General features: G+C 43.4%; 1 protein-coding gene across 3 annotated transcripts in view; it reads right to left on the bottom strand.

Moving 5' to 3' along the window:
• Nucleotides 1-5,353: 5,353 nt before the first annotated feature.
• Nucleotides 5,354-21,957, bottom strand: part of LOC147185962 (chemokine-like protein TAFA-2) — a 37,793-nt gene continuing 21,189 nt past the window's right edge. For 2 of the 3 annotated variants that reach the window (XM_086103819.1, XM_086103821.1), the window contains exons 2-6: nucleotides 19,868-19,962; nucleotides 14,083-14,238; nucleotides 10,446-10,570; nucleotides 9,824-9,882; nucleotides 5,354-6,151 (exon numbers count right to left, since the gene is read on the bottom strand). In XM_086103819.1, coding sequence (XP_085959945.1) covers nucleotides 9,853-9,882; nucleotides 10,446-10,570; nucleotides 14,083-14,238; nucleotides 19,868-19,961 — 405 coding nt within the window. In that variant the 5' untranslated portion in view covers nucleotide 19,962 and the 3' untranslated portion in view covers nucleotides 5,354-6,151; nucleotides 9,824-9,852. The remainder of the gene's footprint in view (nucleotides 6,152-9,823; nucleotides 9,883-10,445; nucleotides 10,571-14,082; nucleotides 14,239-19,867; nucleotides 19,963-21,957) is intronic. The other variant, XM_086103822.1, reaches the window with a different exon arrangement.

Consider the following 21,957-nt stretch of genomic DNA (forward strand, 5'->3'; position numbering starts at 1 on the left):
TCTGGCAGCCCTTCGATACGTCTCCCAGGTAGTTTTTTTGGACGGCGCTGATGGCTCATCGTGCTTTGTCGCGCTCGATGTAATGCTCGGCGGCATCTAATTTGCTCGGGCTTTTAGCCGCTCCCGCTCAACTTTTTACATCACAATAGGAAGAGAAATGTGTGTCGTCGGGGCGGACAATCGCGCGGCGGCTTTGAGCGCGCGCGAAATGATTTCTGCCGACATAATGCCGGCACCAGATGCCTGTGTGTGTTCATTGTGCCGGTGACGCTTTTTCCGCCGGTCGCTAAACCTCGCGGAACATAATGCAAAGCTGCTCACTTGACTGAAAGCAAAGATTGGAGACGAATTAATGCGGGATAAATTGTTCTTTTCACCCTCGAAGTCTGCCTTTCACAAAAGCCGCCCGTCGGAGTCGGAAAACGGCGCAGCGGCCGTCGAACTGGGCACGGAATAATCACACGCTCGCCAACACATACAGAGGCGGGAGCCAGTCAACTGGCGCAAAGTGATGGCCATCTTGTTGTCAATCTGGGATTTCACGTGACGCCCAGCAAGAGTGTGTGTGTGTGTGTGTGTGAAGACATTTTAATAGGGCAGTTTGCTAGTTCCAAGTGCTTGAAATGTTGGGCCAGTCCACCCCCCGTTTGGAAAATTAACCTCGAGAATATTGGCAGCGACAAAAAGAGCGATAGCTGCAAAAATCGGCAGATTAAAAAAAAAATTCTTTGTGTGTTGTCAAGTTCAATACTAAACAGCCAAATGCTCTGTGTGCAATTCATCTTTCGAGTTGTACATGTTCAATGACCCCAAAAGATATTTTTAAATCATTGGAGGATGAATCGGTTAATTGGAATTTTATTTTGCCAAATATTGGACAAGCGCGACAAAATTTCCAATTCCCCTTTTAACTCATTCACTCCCAAAGACGTTTTTAAACGTCTTTTCAGACTTGGTCTAGAATTGGCTGGCACTGAATGAGCTTAAAAAAAAATACTGCATCTTTGTTCATCTATCTATGCACGAGACATACAGTGACAGTCCTGTCCATCCACTTGTTATGAAAACAGCAGACTAAATACTGTCGCTTTGTTCCACCAAACAGGATTTTAACGCCTTCAGGGACGGCGATCACTGCAGTGGACAGCTTATCATGTTATCGGTTTACAGGGTGCATGAAAGGGTTAACCGGAGTAAATAAATTACAATTGCTCATGATTAAATTGCTCATAACTGATATGATAGCATCTTTTTTTTCACCAATTTTTGGTCAGATTTTTGAAATTGTTGAACTGGGTAAGGTGGCTCATCGTTGTTGTCTGATGGAGGTAAGAATCCCAGTTTTTGAGTGTTGACAAATGTGTCACATCTCACTATTTGTACTTGTTATCGTCTATCAAGGTTTTTTTTTTAAATTATTCTTTTTACTTTGAATCTTGAGGCGATATAATGCTGTGAGGCTCCTGAGGCATGAGCAAGAGATTCGAATTGTCCGGTACTTCTTGCACCGCCCCCTGGTTGTCACTAACATGTAACATCGTTGTATCTTGTTTTTGCTAAAGCAGTGTTTAAGCAGTCGATCCACTGTTGTGCTCTCCCTCAACATATTTGAATCAAACCCGAGAGCACGCCTCTGGTGCAACATTTAATCTCCCCTACTAAAATTTGATGGTACCCAGAGCAGCAGGCCACTTTTTTTTTTTTTAATATATTCAGTTTGACCTTTATTATTATTGTGCATGCGCACATTTTTGATGTGATATGCAGGCTTTTCATTTTTATTTATTTTTAACATAAAGTCACAGGCGGCAATAAGTCAGTCTCGAAATTTAGCTCGGGGACAAGAAGGCAGACTTAAAAATATGGAAATCGCAACAGGTAAAGGTGCTCGAGCACGCCCTTGAGCAAGACGCCGACTTGGAAAATGGTGACGGACGACGTTATTTACACTTGAACCGTACAAACCCGTACAAAATGAACGGTCGGCGCGAGCGCGATTGAGTTTGTTTACAGTAACCCACCGCGGGGCAGCTTAAATAGGGGGCTTTATTACCTCTCCCTATTTAATTGGACGGTGTTTCTGTATCAGCTGCTGTGCAACGGCGGCGCTAATGTTATCCTGTAATTACAAGCCTTTATTTATTGAACAGCTCCCGTCGGGTGGTGCGATGTTTAGCTCGAAGAAGATAAGGAGATGGTCAGGAATGGCATTTGGGGAAAGGCTCTCCAGTGTCATATGTCCAAGCGGTATGAATCTGTCCTCTATTTGTCTGATGCACGTGTAATTCAAGCCTGCACGGTGAGGAATGGTTCACAGTCAGAACTCATGGCGGGGTGGAGGTGCGGGGGTGTCAAATAATCCATCTTGTTGATAATTAGAGACGTCTCACTTATACGAGCATCACCTCCGCTCTGGTCAGTGTGCGCTTGCGGGTATCTGTTGCTTATCAAATTCCCCGATAACCAAATATAACATCCTCGAGGGCGATGACAGTCATGGGTAAGAACTAAGAGCCAACAAAAAATTGAGTCCATTTTAATTCATAATATTTCGAATTGTGGTTTGAGGCGGTGATGAGCCAGAAAAAAAAAAGTATTACAGTTTGGAGGAAGCCTCCATCAGCAGTGCCTGATTTGAACTCGCTATCCCAAAAAAAAAAAAAAAATAAAACAACAAAAAAAAAAAGAAGAAAAAAAACTCCCATTGTTGCGTGTAGCAATTACCTGAAATTAAACTACGAAGCATCATGGCTTTACGGCGCGTCTGTAATGACATTTCTTTTCCCAGAGAATCGATGAGCCCCCCTCCCTCCATGGTAGTCTTTGTAATTACGAAAGCCTCATTAGATTATAGTGCCATGCAACATATGGTAAGAGAGGAAATTCTTTTCATGTTCTTTTCTAATGACTGCGCCGAGGATTAAAAAAAAAAAAAGGCCAGATAATTGCTTGCCTTTACTTAACTTTGATGTCTCCAATGAAATGTCGACGTTTCCTTGTCACTCGGGACACGCTCCACACATTCGTCAGCTGCTCGCATGGCAATGGTCAAATTGAAGATCAAACTGAATGAATTTGGAGGCGTGTGCGATGACTTTATGTACACACAGTCAGCTAGCATGAAGAAAATGTGCGCTTATTTGCGAGTTCAAATCCAAAAGACCCGCACATTTGTTGCTCATATGTCTCTTCTGTCCTGCGCCGATGCTAAGCTAATGTTCATGCTTTCCATGACCTTTAAAAGGGCAGTAGCGTTTGCTAACATGACCGCCACATTGATGTGCTTTTTTCAGGTCTACTCTTAGTCTCTCTTTCACAAAGAGAGCAGTCGTAGCTATAAACACCTGACCAGTCTGTCTGTCTGTCTGTCGCTGGACCACAGCACCATTTCTCGGCCAGTTGTGGCCAACTCTGGAACGAACAGACTTGGAAAGGTTCTGTTCAATGGGACATTTATTTTCTGTCCGTCGAATCCTGTTTCCCTTGTTTCCTGATCCGTTAAATGGAGGTTCCACTTTATTAATATTGATGGCGTGATATATTTACTTTCATGTGAACTTTTCTGGTCTTTTGAAATTTCACCTGTCAAGGCTCTTTTGGGTCATTTCACCCAAAAGTCGAATGTCCCTACCCTTTTCTGAATAGGGTAGAAAAGGCAGCCAAGTTGCAGCCACGTTAATAAGCGGACTCAAACAGTCTCGTGATTTTTCTCATGGAAGAATGTGAAAGCGAGAAAAGTGCAACTGGACAGGAGAGATGGAGGATTATGGCATCGTTCGAGATCATCAAGCACTACTTACGACACTAATTTGTGTGCTTTTGAACTGACAGTCTCTGTTAATTTAGCGTTTGATTGAAAAGTTGACTGGAGAAGCCCCCCACCGCCCCCCTTCCCCCACCAACAACATGCCATGTAGCTGCAGGCAAAACAACCTGCTGCGACTAAACTAGAAAGCCATTTGTTTTCAAAATGGAGCCCTTTCACCGCTTCATCAGCGAGTCATTTCAGAGCGCTTTTCGGGAGGATCAATGTGACCTCTGGGGACAAACACAAAAAAAAAAAAGTCATTTTTCAAAGGATTGATTCATTTTTAAAGAAAATATTGGGCTCACGGGAGGTCAATGTGACACTGGCAGGATGGCGCTCCGCTGGTGGAAGGCAGACAATTTCCTCTGGAGAAACTTGGATACAACGGGGATGATAGTGTGTGCATTTCAAATCGACTCACTCCCCATCCACGCGGCGGTGGTGGCGGCGGCGCATTTTTTTTTCTCTCTCTGAAGAGCTACAAACCTACCAGATTTGATATCATGGGTGTCCCCTCTGAGGTGACAAGCTGGTAAAGCTTGGGCTGTTTGCCGTGACAGGAATGCAGCTGATTGAACTCAAAACGGCTCATCCCCCGGGATTCTTCCGCAGCTGTCAAAAAGTCTAAAAGTTTCGCGGGTGACTTTCAATTTCACAAGAGGACACATGCGCTATTTTTAAATGCAGCATTTACGCGGCAAATGGCAAACACGGCAGGGACGCCGCACAAAATGAGGTTCCGTGGAACAGAAATAGCAGTCAAATGGATACGGGCTGAAAATGTCTTTCAAGTCCCCGGAAAGTGAGAAGAAATACTTGGTTGAATGATGGAAAAACATGCCAGGTACAGAGAATGAGGCTTTGACATCATGAAAAAAAAAAAAAATTTGCCGCTCCGGAACACTGAATGTGCTGAAACCACGCCCACTTCAACTGTCAATCAAATGCGACTACTTTATGGGAAAACGAGGGCTACTTCACGTAGCATTTCTTTTTAAATATCTACTGCTAGCTACATTTTGGAGTCATAAAAATATATTCGGTGACGGAAATAAAATGTGAGCGAGCTCATGGCTGACAACGAGGCGTTCTAACAGACACGACAGCCTGAAGCCCCAGTCCACACACTGACTGTCAAGTCAGACTTTTTTTTTTTACCCCTTCTTTTTCTCTCTGACCTGCATGCACTCGTGGCTGACGATGAGGCGTTCTAAAATGGACATGCTGTTTCCTGAACATTTTTTGTTTTTGTGTGTCAGTGTAAAAGATGCTGGAAAGATTTGTTTTTGAGGTTGTGCCTCCGAATAGAGAGCAAACATTTGCATACTGACCCGTTTCCTGGAGGGTTGCTTGTTAATTTATTTCGGTTATTTAGGTTGGAGGGCAGGGGGGTGAAACTTGGAATCTGCATTGAATGATTGGCTATTTTAGTAATTTAATATAATGAGTTACTATTTTTCAGGCAACGGTATTTATCCAGCACCCTTGCATTTAGTATTTGTTCTATAAGGAATGAAATCTCAAGACTCAAAAATGCAAATCATGAATGACACAACCACAGTTTATTACTGATGTCATCACTTACTCAGACAATGTCGTATTTGGATTGAAAAACAGTCATGTGAATGTTCTGAACCACTCAATGGATTTTTTTTCTTTCTTTTTTGTTTTTGTTTTAATGTCTCAATAATTTGACTTGAACCCCAAGTTGATTCAGGGTGGAAAAATCGTAGAAGCTGCCAGAAATTTGATTTTTTTCCAAAGACATAGGACAAAAAACTACTTTCTGCTAGCTGCTGCTGGCTGCTTGTAAAGATAGCAGATGCAGCTATTACTGCACAGATGTGCAATTTTTTTTTTTAATGCAATTCCCTCTTCTAAGTTATTTTCAAATGCAGAATGGAAGCATGTCGCATGACGACATCAAACATTTCAGGTAGAGACGCGTCAGTGTGGTTGTGTACTTGTTTGAAAGACCTCCTGTTTATCTGCTACTCGGGCTACGGTACGTCTTTTTCATCACGCTACTTTGTTTGGTCAGCAACGGTGCTCGCTGTCGTCCGGCCGATGAAACAAAATCTGTCAAGGAACGCTAGATTCGAGAATTGAACATTTAGGCAGGGTTCACCATCGTAATCCACTACAAGCAGTACGGGTATGAGAGCAAATCCGGTCGTCTGCTAAGGCTTCTTTCCAAAAAAAAAAAAAACCATCCTCTTATTGGAATCCACTTCTCTGATTGGATGGCCAATACAGTTCAGGAGGCCTTCAGGTTGCCAAGGATTCACTGCAGTTTATTTACAGAAAAGTTCTTTGCAATCAGCCTCTTCTCCTTTGAGTCACCTGTGATGGGAAAACGTGACGCGTTAAAAGTGAATGACGCGGACGGTATTTTGGCAAGTTAGACAAAATGTCCGCGGAAATGATGATCTACCACTTCGGTTCTCAATCGAAGCTCCGTGAGCTGGAGCTACTTAAAAGCTTGATAGAATTGGGACGGTACCCCAAAAAATGGCATACCAGCATGAATAAAGTCATCTTCATGGGAATGTTTGTTTGTTTTATTCATTTTTTTTTCTTACTTATAAAAATATGACTTCCTTCCATCGTTAAATTTTCACTTTACTTTGTAAAATTCGACTTTATTGTTTTGGTTCTTTTAAGTCTGACAAAATGTTTCAATAGGTAGGCCTATTATGATATGAGGCTTATATAAACTGAATTTTAAATTTAAAAGATGTGAGTGCATTAAGTTGAAACAAATCCAAGTATTTCACCCCCGAAATGTAATAAATAAATAAAATAATAAAAATAAAAATACAGGCTCGGTGGTCGACTGGTTAGCACATCAGCCTCACAGTGCAGAGGTGCGGGGTTCAATTCCAGCTCCGACCTTCCTGTGTGAGGTTTGCATGTTCACCTTGTGATTGTGTGGGTTTTCTCCGGGTACTCCAATTTCCTCCCACATTCCAAAAACATGCGTGGCAGGTTAATGGAAAACTCTAAATTGTCCCTAGGGATGAGTGTGAGGGATGGTTGTTCGTCTCTGTGTGCCCCGCGGTTGGCCGGCAACCGGTTCAGGGTGTCCCCCACCTCCTGCCCGAAGATCTGTCTCTTGTCTCCTAAAGGGGTTGTAGGCAACTTTTATGAGACCTGAGCCCACAATTAGTGACAAAATGTTGGCAAAGCAGTAAAAAATAAAAAAAAGACATTCTTTAGCTCTTGAGGCCATTTAATATTCTTGCAGTTGACTTTTTCATGCGCTCTAAAGAGAGACGAGAGCATCGTGGGAGTGGAAGGTGAAACAAACAGCCACCCGGATGGAATTCTCATTTTCCCTTTGTGCTTTGAATTCGGAGCCATCTCTAAAGAGGATCAGCAGCATCGGCAGAGCTGAACTTAACGACCTCTGTTTCCAAGGTGGGAATGTTTGCCGCGCTTCGGATAAAGATGCCGCTAAGTTGAACGCGTGTGCTCCCGACTTGAAGTTTTACAGATTAAATTGCCCGTCAGGCCGCCTGAGTCGGCTGACTGGCAGCTCCTTTGCTCTCGATGGAAAAGAACATTCTGGTCGCGTGCCGAGCAACCTTTCGCGACGGCTCCTTCCATCGAGTCAAACCTCCTGACAGCTGCCATCAACAATTGACCGACTCTAAGAAGTCAGCGTCCAATTTGTCAGGGATGCCCAACTTTGCGTTTGGATTTTTTTTTTTTTTTTGGGACGGACTAGTGAGAACAGGTTTTAGTTTAAATGCAGAAAATTTGCTTAAAATGAGCTTTTATTGGTTGACCTGATGTCACAGACCAACCAAATTACTGCATGTACACCAACGCATCGCAAACCATATTCCATATTTTAAAGGGGACGGGTGGATCAGGTCATCCATCTGGAGAAAAAAAGTTCAAATATGTCACAAAAATATATTTTAACCCTTTCATGCACCCTATAACCCGATAAGCTGTCCGCTCTAGTAACCGCTGTCCCTGAAAGGGTTAATAATAAAATTACGGTTAATTAGGAATCACATTTATAATGGCTTTATGTACCGTAATGATTCAAGAAAACTATTGGTGTATTTTAATTAATAAACTTTAGGCAAAATAATGTCATGCATGTTATGAAAATAATTCCTGTGTGATTTTCATTATACTTTAAATTCCAAAAATATGAAATGTAGATGCAAACTATACATATAAATAATTTATCCATCCATTTTCTAACCCTCTTATCCTCACGAGGGTCGCGGGTATGCGGGAGCCTATCTCAGCTGTCTTCGGGCGATCGGTGGTGGACACCCTGAACTGGTTGCCAATCGCAGGGCACACAGAGATAAAAAAAACAAAAAAAACATTCGCGCTCACAATCGCATCTCGAGACAATTTAGAGTGTTCCATTCGCCTGCTACGCATGTTTTTGAAATGTGGGAGGAAACCAGAGTACCCAGAGTACAAAATACAAGTAGTGTGTTGGTGAACATCAAATATTGTTTTGACAAAGACATTTAAATCCTAAACTGTGTCTGTGATGAATGTGGCGCTAATTTGCGAGTAATTTGCGGCTAATCACGACGAAGGGCTGAGATGCTAATCTTGAAGTAGTGACTGTGAGCTGGGTCTCTTCAAGAGGGGCGCAAATGATTGCAACAGTACTTGAGTGATTATTAAATAAAAATACAAATAGAGGAAAAACATTTTGGAGGGTTATAATTGGCGTCTGACAGGTGCTAAATTAACGCGTAAAGGGTTATTTCCCACACTGTGTCTGAAGTGTGCTCGGCTGCAAGATTTAACACAGAAGGTGTGGAGCACGCTGTTTATGCTGTCGAGTCGTCGACAACACCAACTGGGTTTATGATAATAAAGTCGGTTTAAAGATGCAGGCAGGATTATTAGGCCATAATGCACCTGGAATATCAGCAGGAAACGGAAAGCTGGAAAACCGCCAACTCATCTCTCCCCGTTGTGTGTCTGTAAAAACTTAATGGATGATGTGAGCGATTCAAATATGCAGAAGTACAATTTTTTTATGTCCGTTTGTTTTGGTGTTTTTTTTTTTTTTTTTTTTTTTGTGCAACAGACCGGTTTGGCAGCCAGGCACAGAAACAAATAAAAACAAATGATTAAAAATACAACTCATCATCGCTAATTATAGTTTTTGCACTGGCACAGTTGTTAAAGCCGCGCAGGCTGGAGAATATAAAAAGATGATGGCGGTGGATGAGAATTAGAATTATTTATTTTTATCGTGTTTAGATACCGTTTTTGTATCATTGTGGCATGAAAGATGAAATAGTTGTATCGATGAGGCCACCGATTATATCGCATTATTATCATCTGATTTATGACTCACTGACCGATTTATGACAGATTTATGTCTCCGTGTTTGTGCAATACTTTTTCGGTAGAATTTCACGTGAACGCTTAAGACGACAAATCCAAGTGTTGAGTAAATTAACACCTCAACCTGAAGTTGATATTTTTTAAAATCATGAATTCATCGTCCATTTTCCGTTAAATTAGCCAAACCTACAAGACCAAAACATCTACGTTGAATCAATCGGAACTTGTTTCTTGTAAAACAGATACATTCATTGATTTTGGTCTGTTAAGAATATACACGGGAAGAGGAACAAATAGAAGCCCCCGTGAGAATAGCGGTTAGCAAGCGGAATCGCTGAAGCTAGCAAGGCTAACGGCTATTCCCATTCACCGCCAGCATGTTTTCTTACTCTGACTCACAACAGACACATCGGACATTTTGTGCGGCCGAGTCAGAAGTTCTCCCTATATTAGCCGAGATGTCAAAAATATAAATAAATAAATAAAATATCCAGTGGATATTGTCGCAGAGCGCATCTGCATTTACACATGAATGGTTCAGGTTAACTGAGTCGGAAATTCTGATCGCGGGTTGTTTTCACACTTTTTAATTTTTAACTGTGACGTGCCATTATGAATATTACGAGGGTGTCAATGAGCCAATAAAACAACAACCACAAAAAAAAGATGTCTCACCTGTGGAGTCCCCGGTGAAGAATGTGATGTTACCAAAGTTGATCCCTATCCGCGGAAATCTTCCCCATCATCCATGTTAAAAAAAAAAAAAAAAAAACCCAACACATTCATTCAGACTTTTCTCATCAGCTCAGTCGAATTGCAAACCTTGTTTCGGCAGTTTCCGTGACAAAAAGTCAAATAAATATGTGTCCCATTTTGAGGTCCCGACAAGTCCCTGAATCAATAGCCCCAGGCTCCAGGCTGCCAGCTCCAGGCAGGTGTGGTGTGGACACTTTAAATAATTAAGTACACATGCAGGGAGGCAGAAGCAAAGTCTATGGGTCATCATAACACACTGAAGGATACGAGCGTCATGTTACAACCTTAAAAGCAGGTAATTGGAGCGAGTAATTGGCCAGTTTGGGTGATCAAAGTGTCTCGAAAGTGCTAAGGAGACATGGCAGACCATTGATTCGAGGCCCCCCCAGAGGCCCGACAGCAAACATTAGCTCGTTTTCAACCCGACGCGGACCCGGAGAAACACAAGAGAAGCTTGTTGACTTTGGCCCAAGCGCGTAAGGTCACATTCAACAAGTTAATTCCCGTCAAACAGACGTGTTTGCCACCCCAAAACTCTTACCTTTGTGGTTTTGATTTTGTTCCCTGTAGCACAGCTCCAGCCCTTCAGATCCGGAAGGACTTTGCATTCTTCGCCGTCAAGGCACGGGTGCATCTGACACCACCACTTCTGCTCCACTATGGAGGCTGGAAGACACGTCCAGTTGCATTCAGTTTTAGCGTAACGAGATTGTGGGTTGCAAGTGAACTGCGCACCCTGGACCGTTTGCTAGCCAATCACAGGGCAGATATAAATAAACAACCATTCACACTTACATTTTCTTCTATGGGAAATGTCGGATTTTCAATGAACTCAGCATGCATTTGTTTGGAATTTGAGAGGAAGCCAGACGACTGAATATTGGTCTGTGATGCTACGAGAGTTTGGTGTCCGATATCAAGTGAATACCGCTGACGCTGATATTTTTTCATACTTAACCTTGATACGTCATGAAATTGCTAAATCTGACTCAAATGGTCATGAGTGTTTTGTGCTTTTTAACATCGGTATTAATACTATTGCTCTCTTAACTCATTCACTCCCAAAGACGTTTTTAAACGTCTTTTCAGACTTGGTCCAGAATGGGCTGGTACTGAATGAGTTAATCAGCACCCATTTTCAAAATTTTCAGATGTCAATATTCAAACCGAGATCGATGAGGCTTACACGCGAACCACAAGTGTATTCTGAGGTCGACAGACTCGGGTCAATTAGCGGGGCCCAGAGTTCAAAGCAAACATGCTGCATTTAGCTGTTATGCTGCACGCAAATGGAATAAACGGTCACATCTTAAATTATTTTGCATTTAAAATGTTGTTGCAGCTATTGTGAAGCACATTGAATTACCTTGTGTATGAAATGCGCGATGATAACTAAAGCTGCCGTGTCTTAATCCATGGAGCTGCGTTGCCAAAGCAAACCAAAATAAAATAAAATATGGACTACTCTATTTCATAAATAAATACTTGAATAAATAAAATAAGTCCAAACGAAAAGAAAAAAAAATCCTTGTAACAAAGAGCTGACATGCCCCCGAGAGTCAGTGATGTACCACTTGTGGAAGTTGAGCTCCCTCTAATGGTACATGAAAGAATCACTGCCCAAGTTCAGTTTTATTTCACTTTTTAGCGCAATGTTCCAATATCTAAGTGTCGTGTTGACGTTGCAGTCCATAAATTATACACAATGGGACACTGACTTGGAATTAATTGTATGAACATTTAGCTACGTCACTGTAGTTTAATGTCGGTCATTATGGTGGTACTCAGTAGTTTTTTTTTTTTAGGTGGTCAAAAATGGTGTTATTGCTTCAGATAAGTTTTTGGAAAGTCAAAGAAAAGAAGACTATCATTACTAAGGTTATGATTAAACCACATCTTTTAACCAGAAAAAAAAAATCTGGATATTTTTAGCTCTGAAAACCCATTCTGCACAAATGGTTTTAACTAACCCATTATTTAATTAGGAGCATCTATGTGTGGCGGAACAGGATGTTTCTATCACTGTCCCGCCGAGAGTCGGAATGCGATTTTTGACAGCTTTTGCTGTCTGAATCCTCGTGGCAGGTCACACCATTCGTACACTCACGCAATCCTGCAAGATTACAGCCGCGGTGCGAATACAACAGTCTTGAACACCGAATAAAGCTGCCGCTGCTCCGTTGGCGCTTGGGCCTATTACAGGGGCCATTATCTATTTTACACATCCCTTTCATTTAGCGTTCGCAGAGGATGATGGTTGCTATAATATCCACATAGCACCGCATCCTCAATCGAGTAAATTGCAGCGAAATGAATTTGAATCACACCCACTTTATAGCTGCAGCACTGGGGTGGTAAATGTACACAGGGTCAATGGCGGGCAGATGGCCACCAAGGTTCCGCATCAAATGACAACGCCAAAGAGTCCATTGCATGCATTTCCGTTAATGGTTAACGATGCGAGCACGATGGCTGAAAACATCTGGAACTGTGTTGTTTGTTGATTTGTTTTCACTGTGGCCGTTAGAGAAGCCCAGGAACGGCTTTGACCTTGAACTCCTTCATTAACGCGACGCGCGTTGGGTAATGAGCGGTGGATTATCGAGTTTGGAAAGTGTTTGTTTGGAAGTGCGCGCTCGTCCGCTCGGAATTAGACACGCGGCTCGGATGTGGTGAATATGCAAGCGAGGTCACGATTCCGTTCATATTTTCGCAATGTAAGGGAGCTGAGGCGCTATTTTTGAAGCGGAATCCAAATCGGTGCAAGTCCTCTGAGATGGAGGTTCATGTGATGATTTATCAGGAGGAGGCTTGTCTCACACCGAGCGCAGTTAAAGGTAATTCCATCTTGGAGAAAAAAGGAATAATTAAAAGGTTAAGTGCTGGTCACTTTTGCCGAGAACGCCCGCCGAGCGCTAAACTGAGGGCCGGTGTCTCGGAGCTCTAATTTGCAGAAAATGTCAATACTAAAATGTCAAGGAATAGGTCAAACACAATTGGATCCGGAGTTGAGAACGAAAGCTCGACCAAAGCAAGTCACTCGCCACTCGTGCTGAGCTTGAGGTCGGACACATTAGCATGTTAAGAGAGACAGTTGTCATTAAAGGGAACTGTTAAGAGGCTGATATAGTATTGCCAGGCATTCATTCATTTATTGATGAATTTATTTATTTAGTGGGGGGTTTTTTCCCCAGTAGTTATAGCCGCTGGATCTGTTGGACCACTGCCACACTAACTGCTAGTAGACTAACGACCGGGTGCTTACAATTTTTAAAAATAAATAATTAAATAAATTAAATAATTAATTAATAACAAGAACTAGAGCTGCCTAAAATAACTAACATATCCACACACAAAAAAAAAAAAACACTGGCCAAAGTAAAAATTTATCCTCGAAGTTTCGCATTTTTTCATTTGGACGGATGTTAATGTTCCCAACTCGTTGCCAATATATCAATTAATTTCACAAAGTCTCCCGTCACGAGCTAAATATATAGTACTGACCTTGCAAGCGGTAAGCGGTAAGAAAACAAACGCATAAAAAAAGGATTAAAAAACAGCCAACCACCTTCTCCACGCTCATTATTTGACACCCACTTCACTCACCAGACCAGAGCTGCCTTTTTAAGTAAGCCATATACACTACAGTAGCCTGCACATACTCTCATGTTTGATAATCTGGTTACCATATTTTCCGCACTATAAGGCGCAACTAAAGTCATTAAATTTTCTTTAAAGCTGAGGGTGCGCCTTATAATCCGATGAGCCTTATATATGGATCGTTACTATGAATTCTTCGACATCGTATTTGAACTCTTATGTAAAGTGCTTTGTTACAGCTGCAGCAGTTGTGAAAGTTATATAAAGCCGCTTTGTATTGTATTCCCTTTAGCGTAGCACCATCTAGTGGACGCAGAATGCGACCGCAGCCACCATTGTAGCTTCTATTCGATGCGCCCTATATATGAAAACTGTTTTAAAATAGGGCATTCATTGAAGGTATGCCTTATAATCCGAAGCGCCTTACAGTGCAGTAAACACCGTACTTGATTGAGCTACCGAAAAATATCAGCTCGGCTATCCTTGTGATTGCATTCAAGCGATTATTTCGCACGATCGCAGGGATCTCATCTCAACAACGCATCATAAGCGTCGGACAGATTGTGACAAAATCGTACCGTCGACGCAGGAGGGGGCGGCTTTGGTGGTGCCGGCCACTTGCCCCGGAAAACAGGAACACTTGACGGTTTGCGAGCGCTCCTCAATTTTGTTCTTGTTGCAGCAGCGATGCAAGGCGACCACCTCGCAGGTGCCCGTGGGAACATGCTGCGCTGCTGGAAAGTGGGGGACAAAAAGGAACAATCAGTGTTTAATCCGACGCTGTGTAGTATAAGTCATTACCCCCCCCCCCCCCCCCCCCCCCATTCGTAGCCTTGGACGGAGTCCCATAAGAGCATATCTCTCTCGGGCCTTTACAACACCTCTTTCATCTCTCTCAGGAAAAGAGACAGCCCATTTTCTTTTAGAGACTCTCTTCTTGTACACCGTTTCCTGGGCGGCATCATTCAATCAAAAATTGCCAGCATCTCTAATTCCCATAGTACTTCCGCATCTTACATCCGACTGACAGATTGCCTTTAGCGGAAAAATCGAGCGGTTAATCTGCGCCTTTTGAAGAGAGCCCCAATATGCAATAAAGTCAATTGATCTTAAATGAAGTCATTCCAAAAATGCTTTGGCAGGCGTGCTGGTGCGTAATGCCGAGAGTGAGGCGCGTGGTCGTCGCCGTGGTAGCACGTTTTACACATTGTGAGCAGAGGTGACAAACACTCATGTTCCATATTTAAATTGAAGTACCGACAAATTAGTCCTTCGCGCCGTTTTCCGTCCCTCCGCACGTAGTTGCTGCAATTGACGTAACCAATCCGTGTTGCATAAATAAACATACTGTTTGTGTTTGATCAAGCCAGTAACTGTGGAACAGAACCGATTCCCCGCCCGAGCGGCGGTCCGATGTGCGAACGGCCAAAGTGCAGCGCTGCAGAACTTGGAGCCAATTTCCAGATCACGCTCCATTGTCTGAATTATTTAGCGCCTCAGCGGCTCCTTGCTCTATTAACCGCTTGTGACATTTTCATGAGGCGTCCTTCCGAAGATACACCGCGATGAAATGAAGAATCTAGATTCCATCCTAATTGTCTTTTCAATGAAACGGTGTTTCTGGCCATTTAACCCTTTCAGTGACAGCGGTCACTACAGTGGACAGCTTATCACAGGGGTCCCCAAACTTTTTCCTGTGAGGGCCAAATAACTTTTCCCTTCTCTGACAGGGGCCGAGTTCGGTTTGTAACAAAAAGTGTGACGATCGCAGGAGGTGTCGAGACATCAACATTTATTGTTTTCCAAAAAGCCGCACATAACCAGGTATTAACCTTTTTCCGGGCTCTTGACAGGCACAATTTATGAAATCAATAATAACCAATCTTTTTTTTTTTCTTTTACTTAATCTTTTCGCCATTAGTCCATTCTTTTTTTTTTTTACAGGAGTGCATCGTGGATTTTATTTATTCATTTATTTATTTTTGGGAGAGAGGAGTTCCAAATAGGGCACAGACTGCAGAAGGGTGGAATAGAATGTTATGTTCTATGCATTTACAAGTCTCGATCACCTGGTCAGACCTGGAGGGGGACCCCCCCCCCAAAAAAACACAAAAAAACCATCTTTGGTATTGTTCAGGGGGCCAGGAAAATGCAGGGGTGGGCCACATTTGGCCCGCGGGCCGTAGTTTGGGGACATATGGCTTATCAGGTTATCGGGTTACAGAGCGCATGAGAGGGTTAACATCGCCGACCATTATAAATATTGCCTCCTTACAATTTTTTTGGAACCACCTAACAAATGTGTGGGCCCTTCAACATTTGCATTTCTAAGGGGAATGTCCATGAATTCCCGTCTGTCTTATCGTCGATTTAAACTTCGAGGGAATCGGGGGAGCCTCTGTCACACCGGCTTCCAAACCCGTCTTCGCAAATACATTCAGGCACCAGACTGAGATGCTTTTTTTTTTGTGTGTGTGTGTGTGTGTGCATCTGTTGGCAGCAAAAAGCTGAGTGGGCATCCAAGAAGAGCTCCCCTATCCAATCGAGAATGGCCGCAGCCTCTCAGCGTGAAGCGCGTCCTTTAGAGAGATTCTGGCAACACTTGTCGAGCAAACATTTAAACCGCTTGACTTGCTCCGGGTGCGTTTGTCTTTCACGCCTTGGGGCGCGGAGCGTGAATAAGCACTTTGCAACTTTGGAAAGACCACCTCGCAACAAGTTTTGACGTGGCAAGGGGCGTTGTTGCCCGTTGTCGACTAATTTTGACACGACAGCCGTTTTCTATTCACATTTGTAAAACTGCCAAATAACAAAGAGACATCATGGCAGCGTGGCTTCAGACTGCATTTTAATATTGATAAAACGATGCATAAGCAACTCCCATTATTACATTCCAGCACAGCACCGCAGGCTAAATTGTGTCCTATTCTGTGCTGTGAATGCAAAACATTCATCTCGGTCTGACGATGAGAGTTTCTCCTCCTCCACCTCGTTTAAGTGGGTTCTTATTTAGGAGTCTGAACAAACGATTTCTCGGCTTGAAGTTCCGTCACGGTGAAATTCAAATGCTGCCCCGTGAGTCACTGTGTCTCATTCTTCACCCAGCTTTCCGATTTTTTTATTTTTATTTTGTCACACATTTGATGGCATCTCAAGACATTCTGATACCCACTGCGAAGGTTTTTTGTTTTTTTGCAACGCGGGGCTGAAAATACTGGGCAGATGTGTGCTTCGGTCCCAGGAGAGGGTGAGGAAACTGCAAATGATGCGAACTTTGCGTTGTTCACAGGGACTGATGGGAATGATAATGGAATCATAACCAGTGTTTTGTGCCATTTACAACCCTCATGCAGAGAAATTGTCTTTGCCGGCCCTATGAATAATGCATGCTGATATATGCTAATAATGGAGAAAGATTGAGACGCGTTGCTTCACATATACATTTAGAGGTGACAAAATGTTAAAAACGATATTATAGAATGGTAGAAGACAATTTGAGAGGCTGATTCGACCTCTTTTTCCGAGAAGATGAATTCTTCATTTCATTCTTTCTTCTCTGGGAACAAATTAATTTGCCGTGTTTTGGATTGGCGCTGGGCTGGTTCCATGCCCTGAATTACAACAGGTTTACAGCCACAGACACAACGCACAGGGGAAATTAGCGGGCCGCTGTGGTTATCAGAGAGAAATAGGATGTGAGATTATCCGCATCCACTTCCTGCGAAAATGATGAGCGCCTTGAACGCGCGCGTCCCTGCCAGTCAAAGGCGAGCGCATCAAAAGAGGCCCGCCGCCGCTTAATTGGTTGACAAAGGGAAGGAGAGGTGCATATCTATCATGCTTGTAAATGGACATCCTGTCCACCAGGAGAGACGCGGGTACGCCACCAATTACACGCGGCCGAGCGTTGTCGGTGCCGCAGCAGAGTGATCAAACATGCGGCTTGGCCTCCATTTGTAGTGTTACCGACTTGCCGTAATTGATCTCGCCGGGTTTACAAAGCTTGACAGCACTTTCAATGAGGAAGGGATTGAGTGGGGTTGGACTCGATACAATTAGCTCAAATTACTGAACGGGGGTATTTTTTTTTTTAATTGTTGTTGAGTTGTGCAAAGCACCGCTGGTGTGCTCAAAAAGTCTTCGTTTCAAGTCGCTTGGTGATGAGAAGTGATGGATGGTAACTCAACAGGCTCCCACACGAGGGTTTTGTGGTTGACTTTGTCTTTGAACGTCAATGAAGTTGAGCATTTGGGATCTGTTCATAGTTTGTGCTTACTCATGGATGCTAAATTAACACGGAAAGAAATCCTTGTAGTTTCACAGCAGTTCTAAAAACCAATCCTTGTATTGTCTGTATTTTTTTTTCCAATTCATTTAAACCTTTGACTTGACAAGATCTTATCATTCGCCTAGCTAGTGGCAAGCTGAACTGTGACGCTAATGTAGCTTAGCTGTCTTTTTGTTTTTGTATTTCTCGGGAGGGATAAAGTTTGATGTTATAGTTGTCTCCTATTTTGCAGATGTCTGCAAAAACTAATCTCTGTGTTGTCTATTTTTCCCTTTTCATTTAAAACAATAACTCACATGAACTTCTAGTTTGACCAGCCAGAAGTGAAATAAACTGTGAAGCTAACGTAGCTTAGCTGTCTTTGTTTTTTTTCAACTTCTCATTTGACCAGCTCCTGGTGAGCTAAACTGTGAAGCTAACAAAGCGTTGCAGTCTTTTTGTTTAGGTTTTTATAACTGACATGATCTTAGTTTGACCAGCTAATGGTGAGCTAAACTGTGACCCTAATGTAGCTTAGCTGTCTTTTTGTTTTTGTTTATTTTGGTAGTGTCAAAGGGAAATGCCGTAGTCTTTGATTTTTTTTTTTTTTGTTGCATGAGCAATCTCTCATCCGAATTGATCATAAATGGAATGTTAACATCCAACTGTTAGCCTGATCGCAAAGTTGCCTCAGACGTTGTTTAAAAAAATGTTCAATAAGAGGAAAAAAACCACAACCAGCAATCTTCATGGGTTACCATGACCGAGATGACCGGGATTCTAAACAGACGCAAGGAAATAATAAGATCGTGATCGTAAGTTTAAGAAAAGCTTTTATACTTTTTGGCGAACAAAATGTAACCATATTTGGAGGTCCCTTCATGACATTTTCTTCCTGAGGTGGCCTTGCTTGGTTTTGAGTGCACTGGACAACACATAGAGAAAAAAACAACAACTGGCACACTATCTTAAAAATATCCATCCATCCATCCATCCATTTTCCGAACCGCTTGATCCTCACTAGGGTCGCGGGGGGTGCTGGAGCCTATCCCAGCCATCTCCGGGCAGTAGGCGGGGGACACCCTGAATCAGTTGCCAGCCAATCGCAGGGCACACAGAGACGAACAACCATCCACGCCCACACTCACACCTAGGGACAATTTCGACTGCTCAATCAGCCTGACATGCATGTTTTTGGAATGTGGGAGGAAACCGGAGCACCCGGAGAAAACCCACGCATGCCCGGGGAGAACATGCAAACTCCACACAGGGAGGCCGGAGCTGGAATCGAACCCGGTACCCCTGCACTGTGAAGCCGACGTGCTAACCACTGGACTACCGGGCCGCCCATCTTAAAAATATCCATTCTCAATATGTCAAAGTCTTGAAGTTCAAGTCCTTATCATATCGAATAACACATCGGTCAAGTGGAGTCTTTCGTAAGTTTTAGTCCATCAAGTCCCACATCCTAAAACCGGCAGCTAACTCGAACTAAGCCGTGGTGACTTCAGTCCCTAACCTCTGCTATATGGATGATATACGATTGGCATATTAATGTCAGCGCTCCATCATCCAAAGAGCAAAACCAACGATGAGCCCTGAGGCCAATTGCTTCCTGCTAATCTTCAAGCATGCGCCCTGAATCCAAAGCTTTATTCGTGGCCCCAGTGTCACATGTGCACAGGATTCAGAAGCCAAACACATTCCTATTTCACCACATTGTTGTCGGTGACTACTTTCAGATGATTAGCCATTTTGCGGCGCTGCTGTGTCTAATCCCAATATATGTGAAGACTGATTGAAAAATCCTCTAAACTGCCCTCGCCTTTGATCATAATTAAGGGCAAAGTCACCCCGCTCGACAGTGTGAAGCGATGATGTGTTTTTAATCGTTTAACAATGGACACACTCGCTGCCACTACACCGGGATTTTGACGACCAAAACAATACTTAATGTTACGCCGTAAATGGAGAAGCAACAGGCGGGTGATTACTAGATTAGTTCAAATATAAGACGTGGCGTTTTAATTTCAGGAAATATCAGGCCGATGAGATTCAGCGGTTGGCTGGGGGAGCAAGACGCCAAATGTACTCACCTGTCGAGCTCTCAGACATGTCCCAGAGGCTGATGGCGAGCGCCATGATGAGTAAAAGCCCTTTGCTTCCCACCTGCGCGTGTCGCTCACTCATCCTGGCAAATGGAAACAGTGCGTTAATGGCTTCAAACGGCGTTAATTGTTGACGCTCAGCGACCCCGCGCCTGCACACCTGGCGAGCGGCCCGCACTTGCGTACCAACTCTCTGCAATTAAAAAAAAACAAAAAACTGCGACGCCTTGGTCGCAATAACCTCAAATGATTGACGTCAACATACCAGGCATGTTCTCCGTTCGTTGTTGATGCATCATGTACCGTTAGCATATCGTACACTTATTCAGCCTGTTGTTCTCGATTTTATTTTGATTTTAAATTGCCTTTCAAGATGTCTCTTCTTGGTGTTGGATTTTATCAAATACATTTCCCCCAAAAATCCGATTTATACTCACTCCAGTACGATTTAGGTTTTTTTCTTATTTAGTATGCATTTTATGGCTCATGTGACCTCTACTTTGGAGTGATTTATAATCCGGAAAATCAGGATGTAAAATTATATATACCTGTGAGCATTGTTACGGCGTTTGTGCATGAATATTCACTGGTTGAATGTCAATCCCTCCCGCCATGTCTAATGCTAATTTTGGCTAGCCAGTCAATAGGGTTTCCCATTGCTTGCTAGCTTTAAGCTAGCAGTTTAGAGAAAACAATTATTTCCATCGATTTAACTACACACTTTTTGTTATGTGTTTAGTTTTGCAAAAAATGCCAGTAAACGGTAAGCACGGTGTGTTCAAGCTGCATATGATCGCGAGAAGCCCAAATCAAAATCACGATTAAATCTCGATGAATTGCGCAGTCCCGGTGCTGTTGAATTCCGGTGACCAAATGAAAGAAGGTCAAGCCTTCGATAAGCTTCACCCGACTCACCACAGTACCGTCGTCCTCCAAAGTACGTGTGGAGTCCGAGTTGGGCCGCCGAGATCTCATTTCAAACGCCCCTCCAGAAAAAAAAAACGGGATGCAGCAACAGTACTGTAATTACTGGAAGAGGCTCGGTATCGAATGGTGCGAGCGTGCAAAGTTACAAGCTGCGTTGATGCCTTCCTTACCGCCTCCTGCCTCTTATCGCGCCGTGCTCATTGACATATAGATTGCCCGAGCCTCTGAGGGATTCTCGTGTTATTTGCATACCTAATTACAGTTATTTTGGACAAGCAAGGGAGCGCTATTCTGCTGATTTATTTATTTTTTGATGCGTCTCACCGGACGGCCGATCGAACGCTGTGTTTAAAATAGAACACCAAAAAAGTGTTTTCCGCACGGGCAGGCAGATACCGTGATGATGACACGGCAATGCAACAAAGGAAGTTTGCTTGGGGATGGGTCAATGCGTTTAAAAACTGCCTGGGCCCGGGCGCAAACACATTTAGCAGAGGTTGGGAGAAGGGTGCGGGGGGTGGAGACTGTGGCCGCAGTTCATTTTCCACGAGATTAAAAATGTATCGGCGCTTCTCCCTCCCCACCCCAAACAGTATTACACTTCTGTTGTCCTTCCTTCCTGTTGCTCGAAATTGATTTTTTTTTTTCTTTTTCATGCTCTTGGCTCGCGAGAGAGGCAAAAATTCGGATCATTTTCAATACCGTGCACATGACTCCCTCTGCTATCCGAGCGGACCTTTCCCTCCAAGCCGTATGTTAAGTGGGATAATAATAAGGGTGTTTTCTCAAATAGCTTCGTATTGGCCACCCGGGAGCGGCGTCGCGGCAGGTTGGCCGCTGACATTCACCTTCACGTGTACAGATTTATCGCCGGTGTTTTGCAGCCTGGTCATGGCGCTCGGTCAATGAGAGACACGTGTGAAAAAAGGGTCATCTGTGACAAAGTACAGGCCTGCGCGCGGCGGCATCGTATTGATGGTCGCTATCTTACAGTAAGGCTGCAATTCTACAAATGGCTTGCCATTGTCCCTGAATGGGTCGCGTTGTCATTTGGCGCGGCGGTGGTGTCAGCCGCCGCGGGTTGCGCTAGCGTTTGGGGGCGCCGTGGAGCTTGACCTTGTCATACGGATTGCTTTGCAGTACCCCCCAAA

This window comes from Hippocampus guttulatus, chromosome 22, assembly GCF_054856545.1.
Source record: "Hippocampus guttulatus isolate MCC_2025c chromosome 22, RoL_Hgut_1.0, whole genome shotgun sequence".
In the NCBI taxonomy this organism is placed as follows: Eukaryota; Metazoa; Chordata; class Actinopteri; order Syngnathiformes; family Syngnathidae; genus Hippocampus; species Hippocampus guttulatus.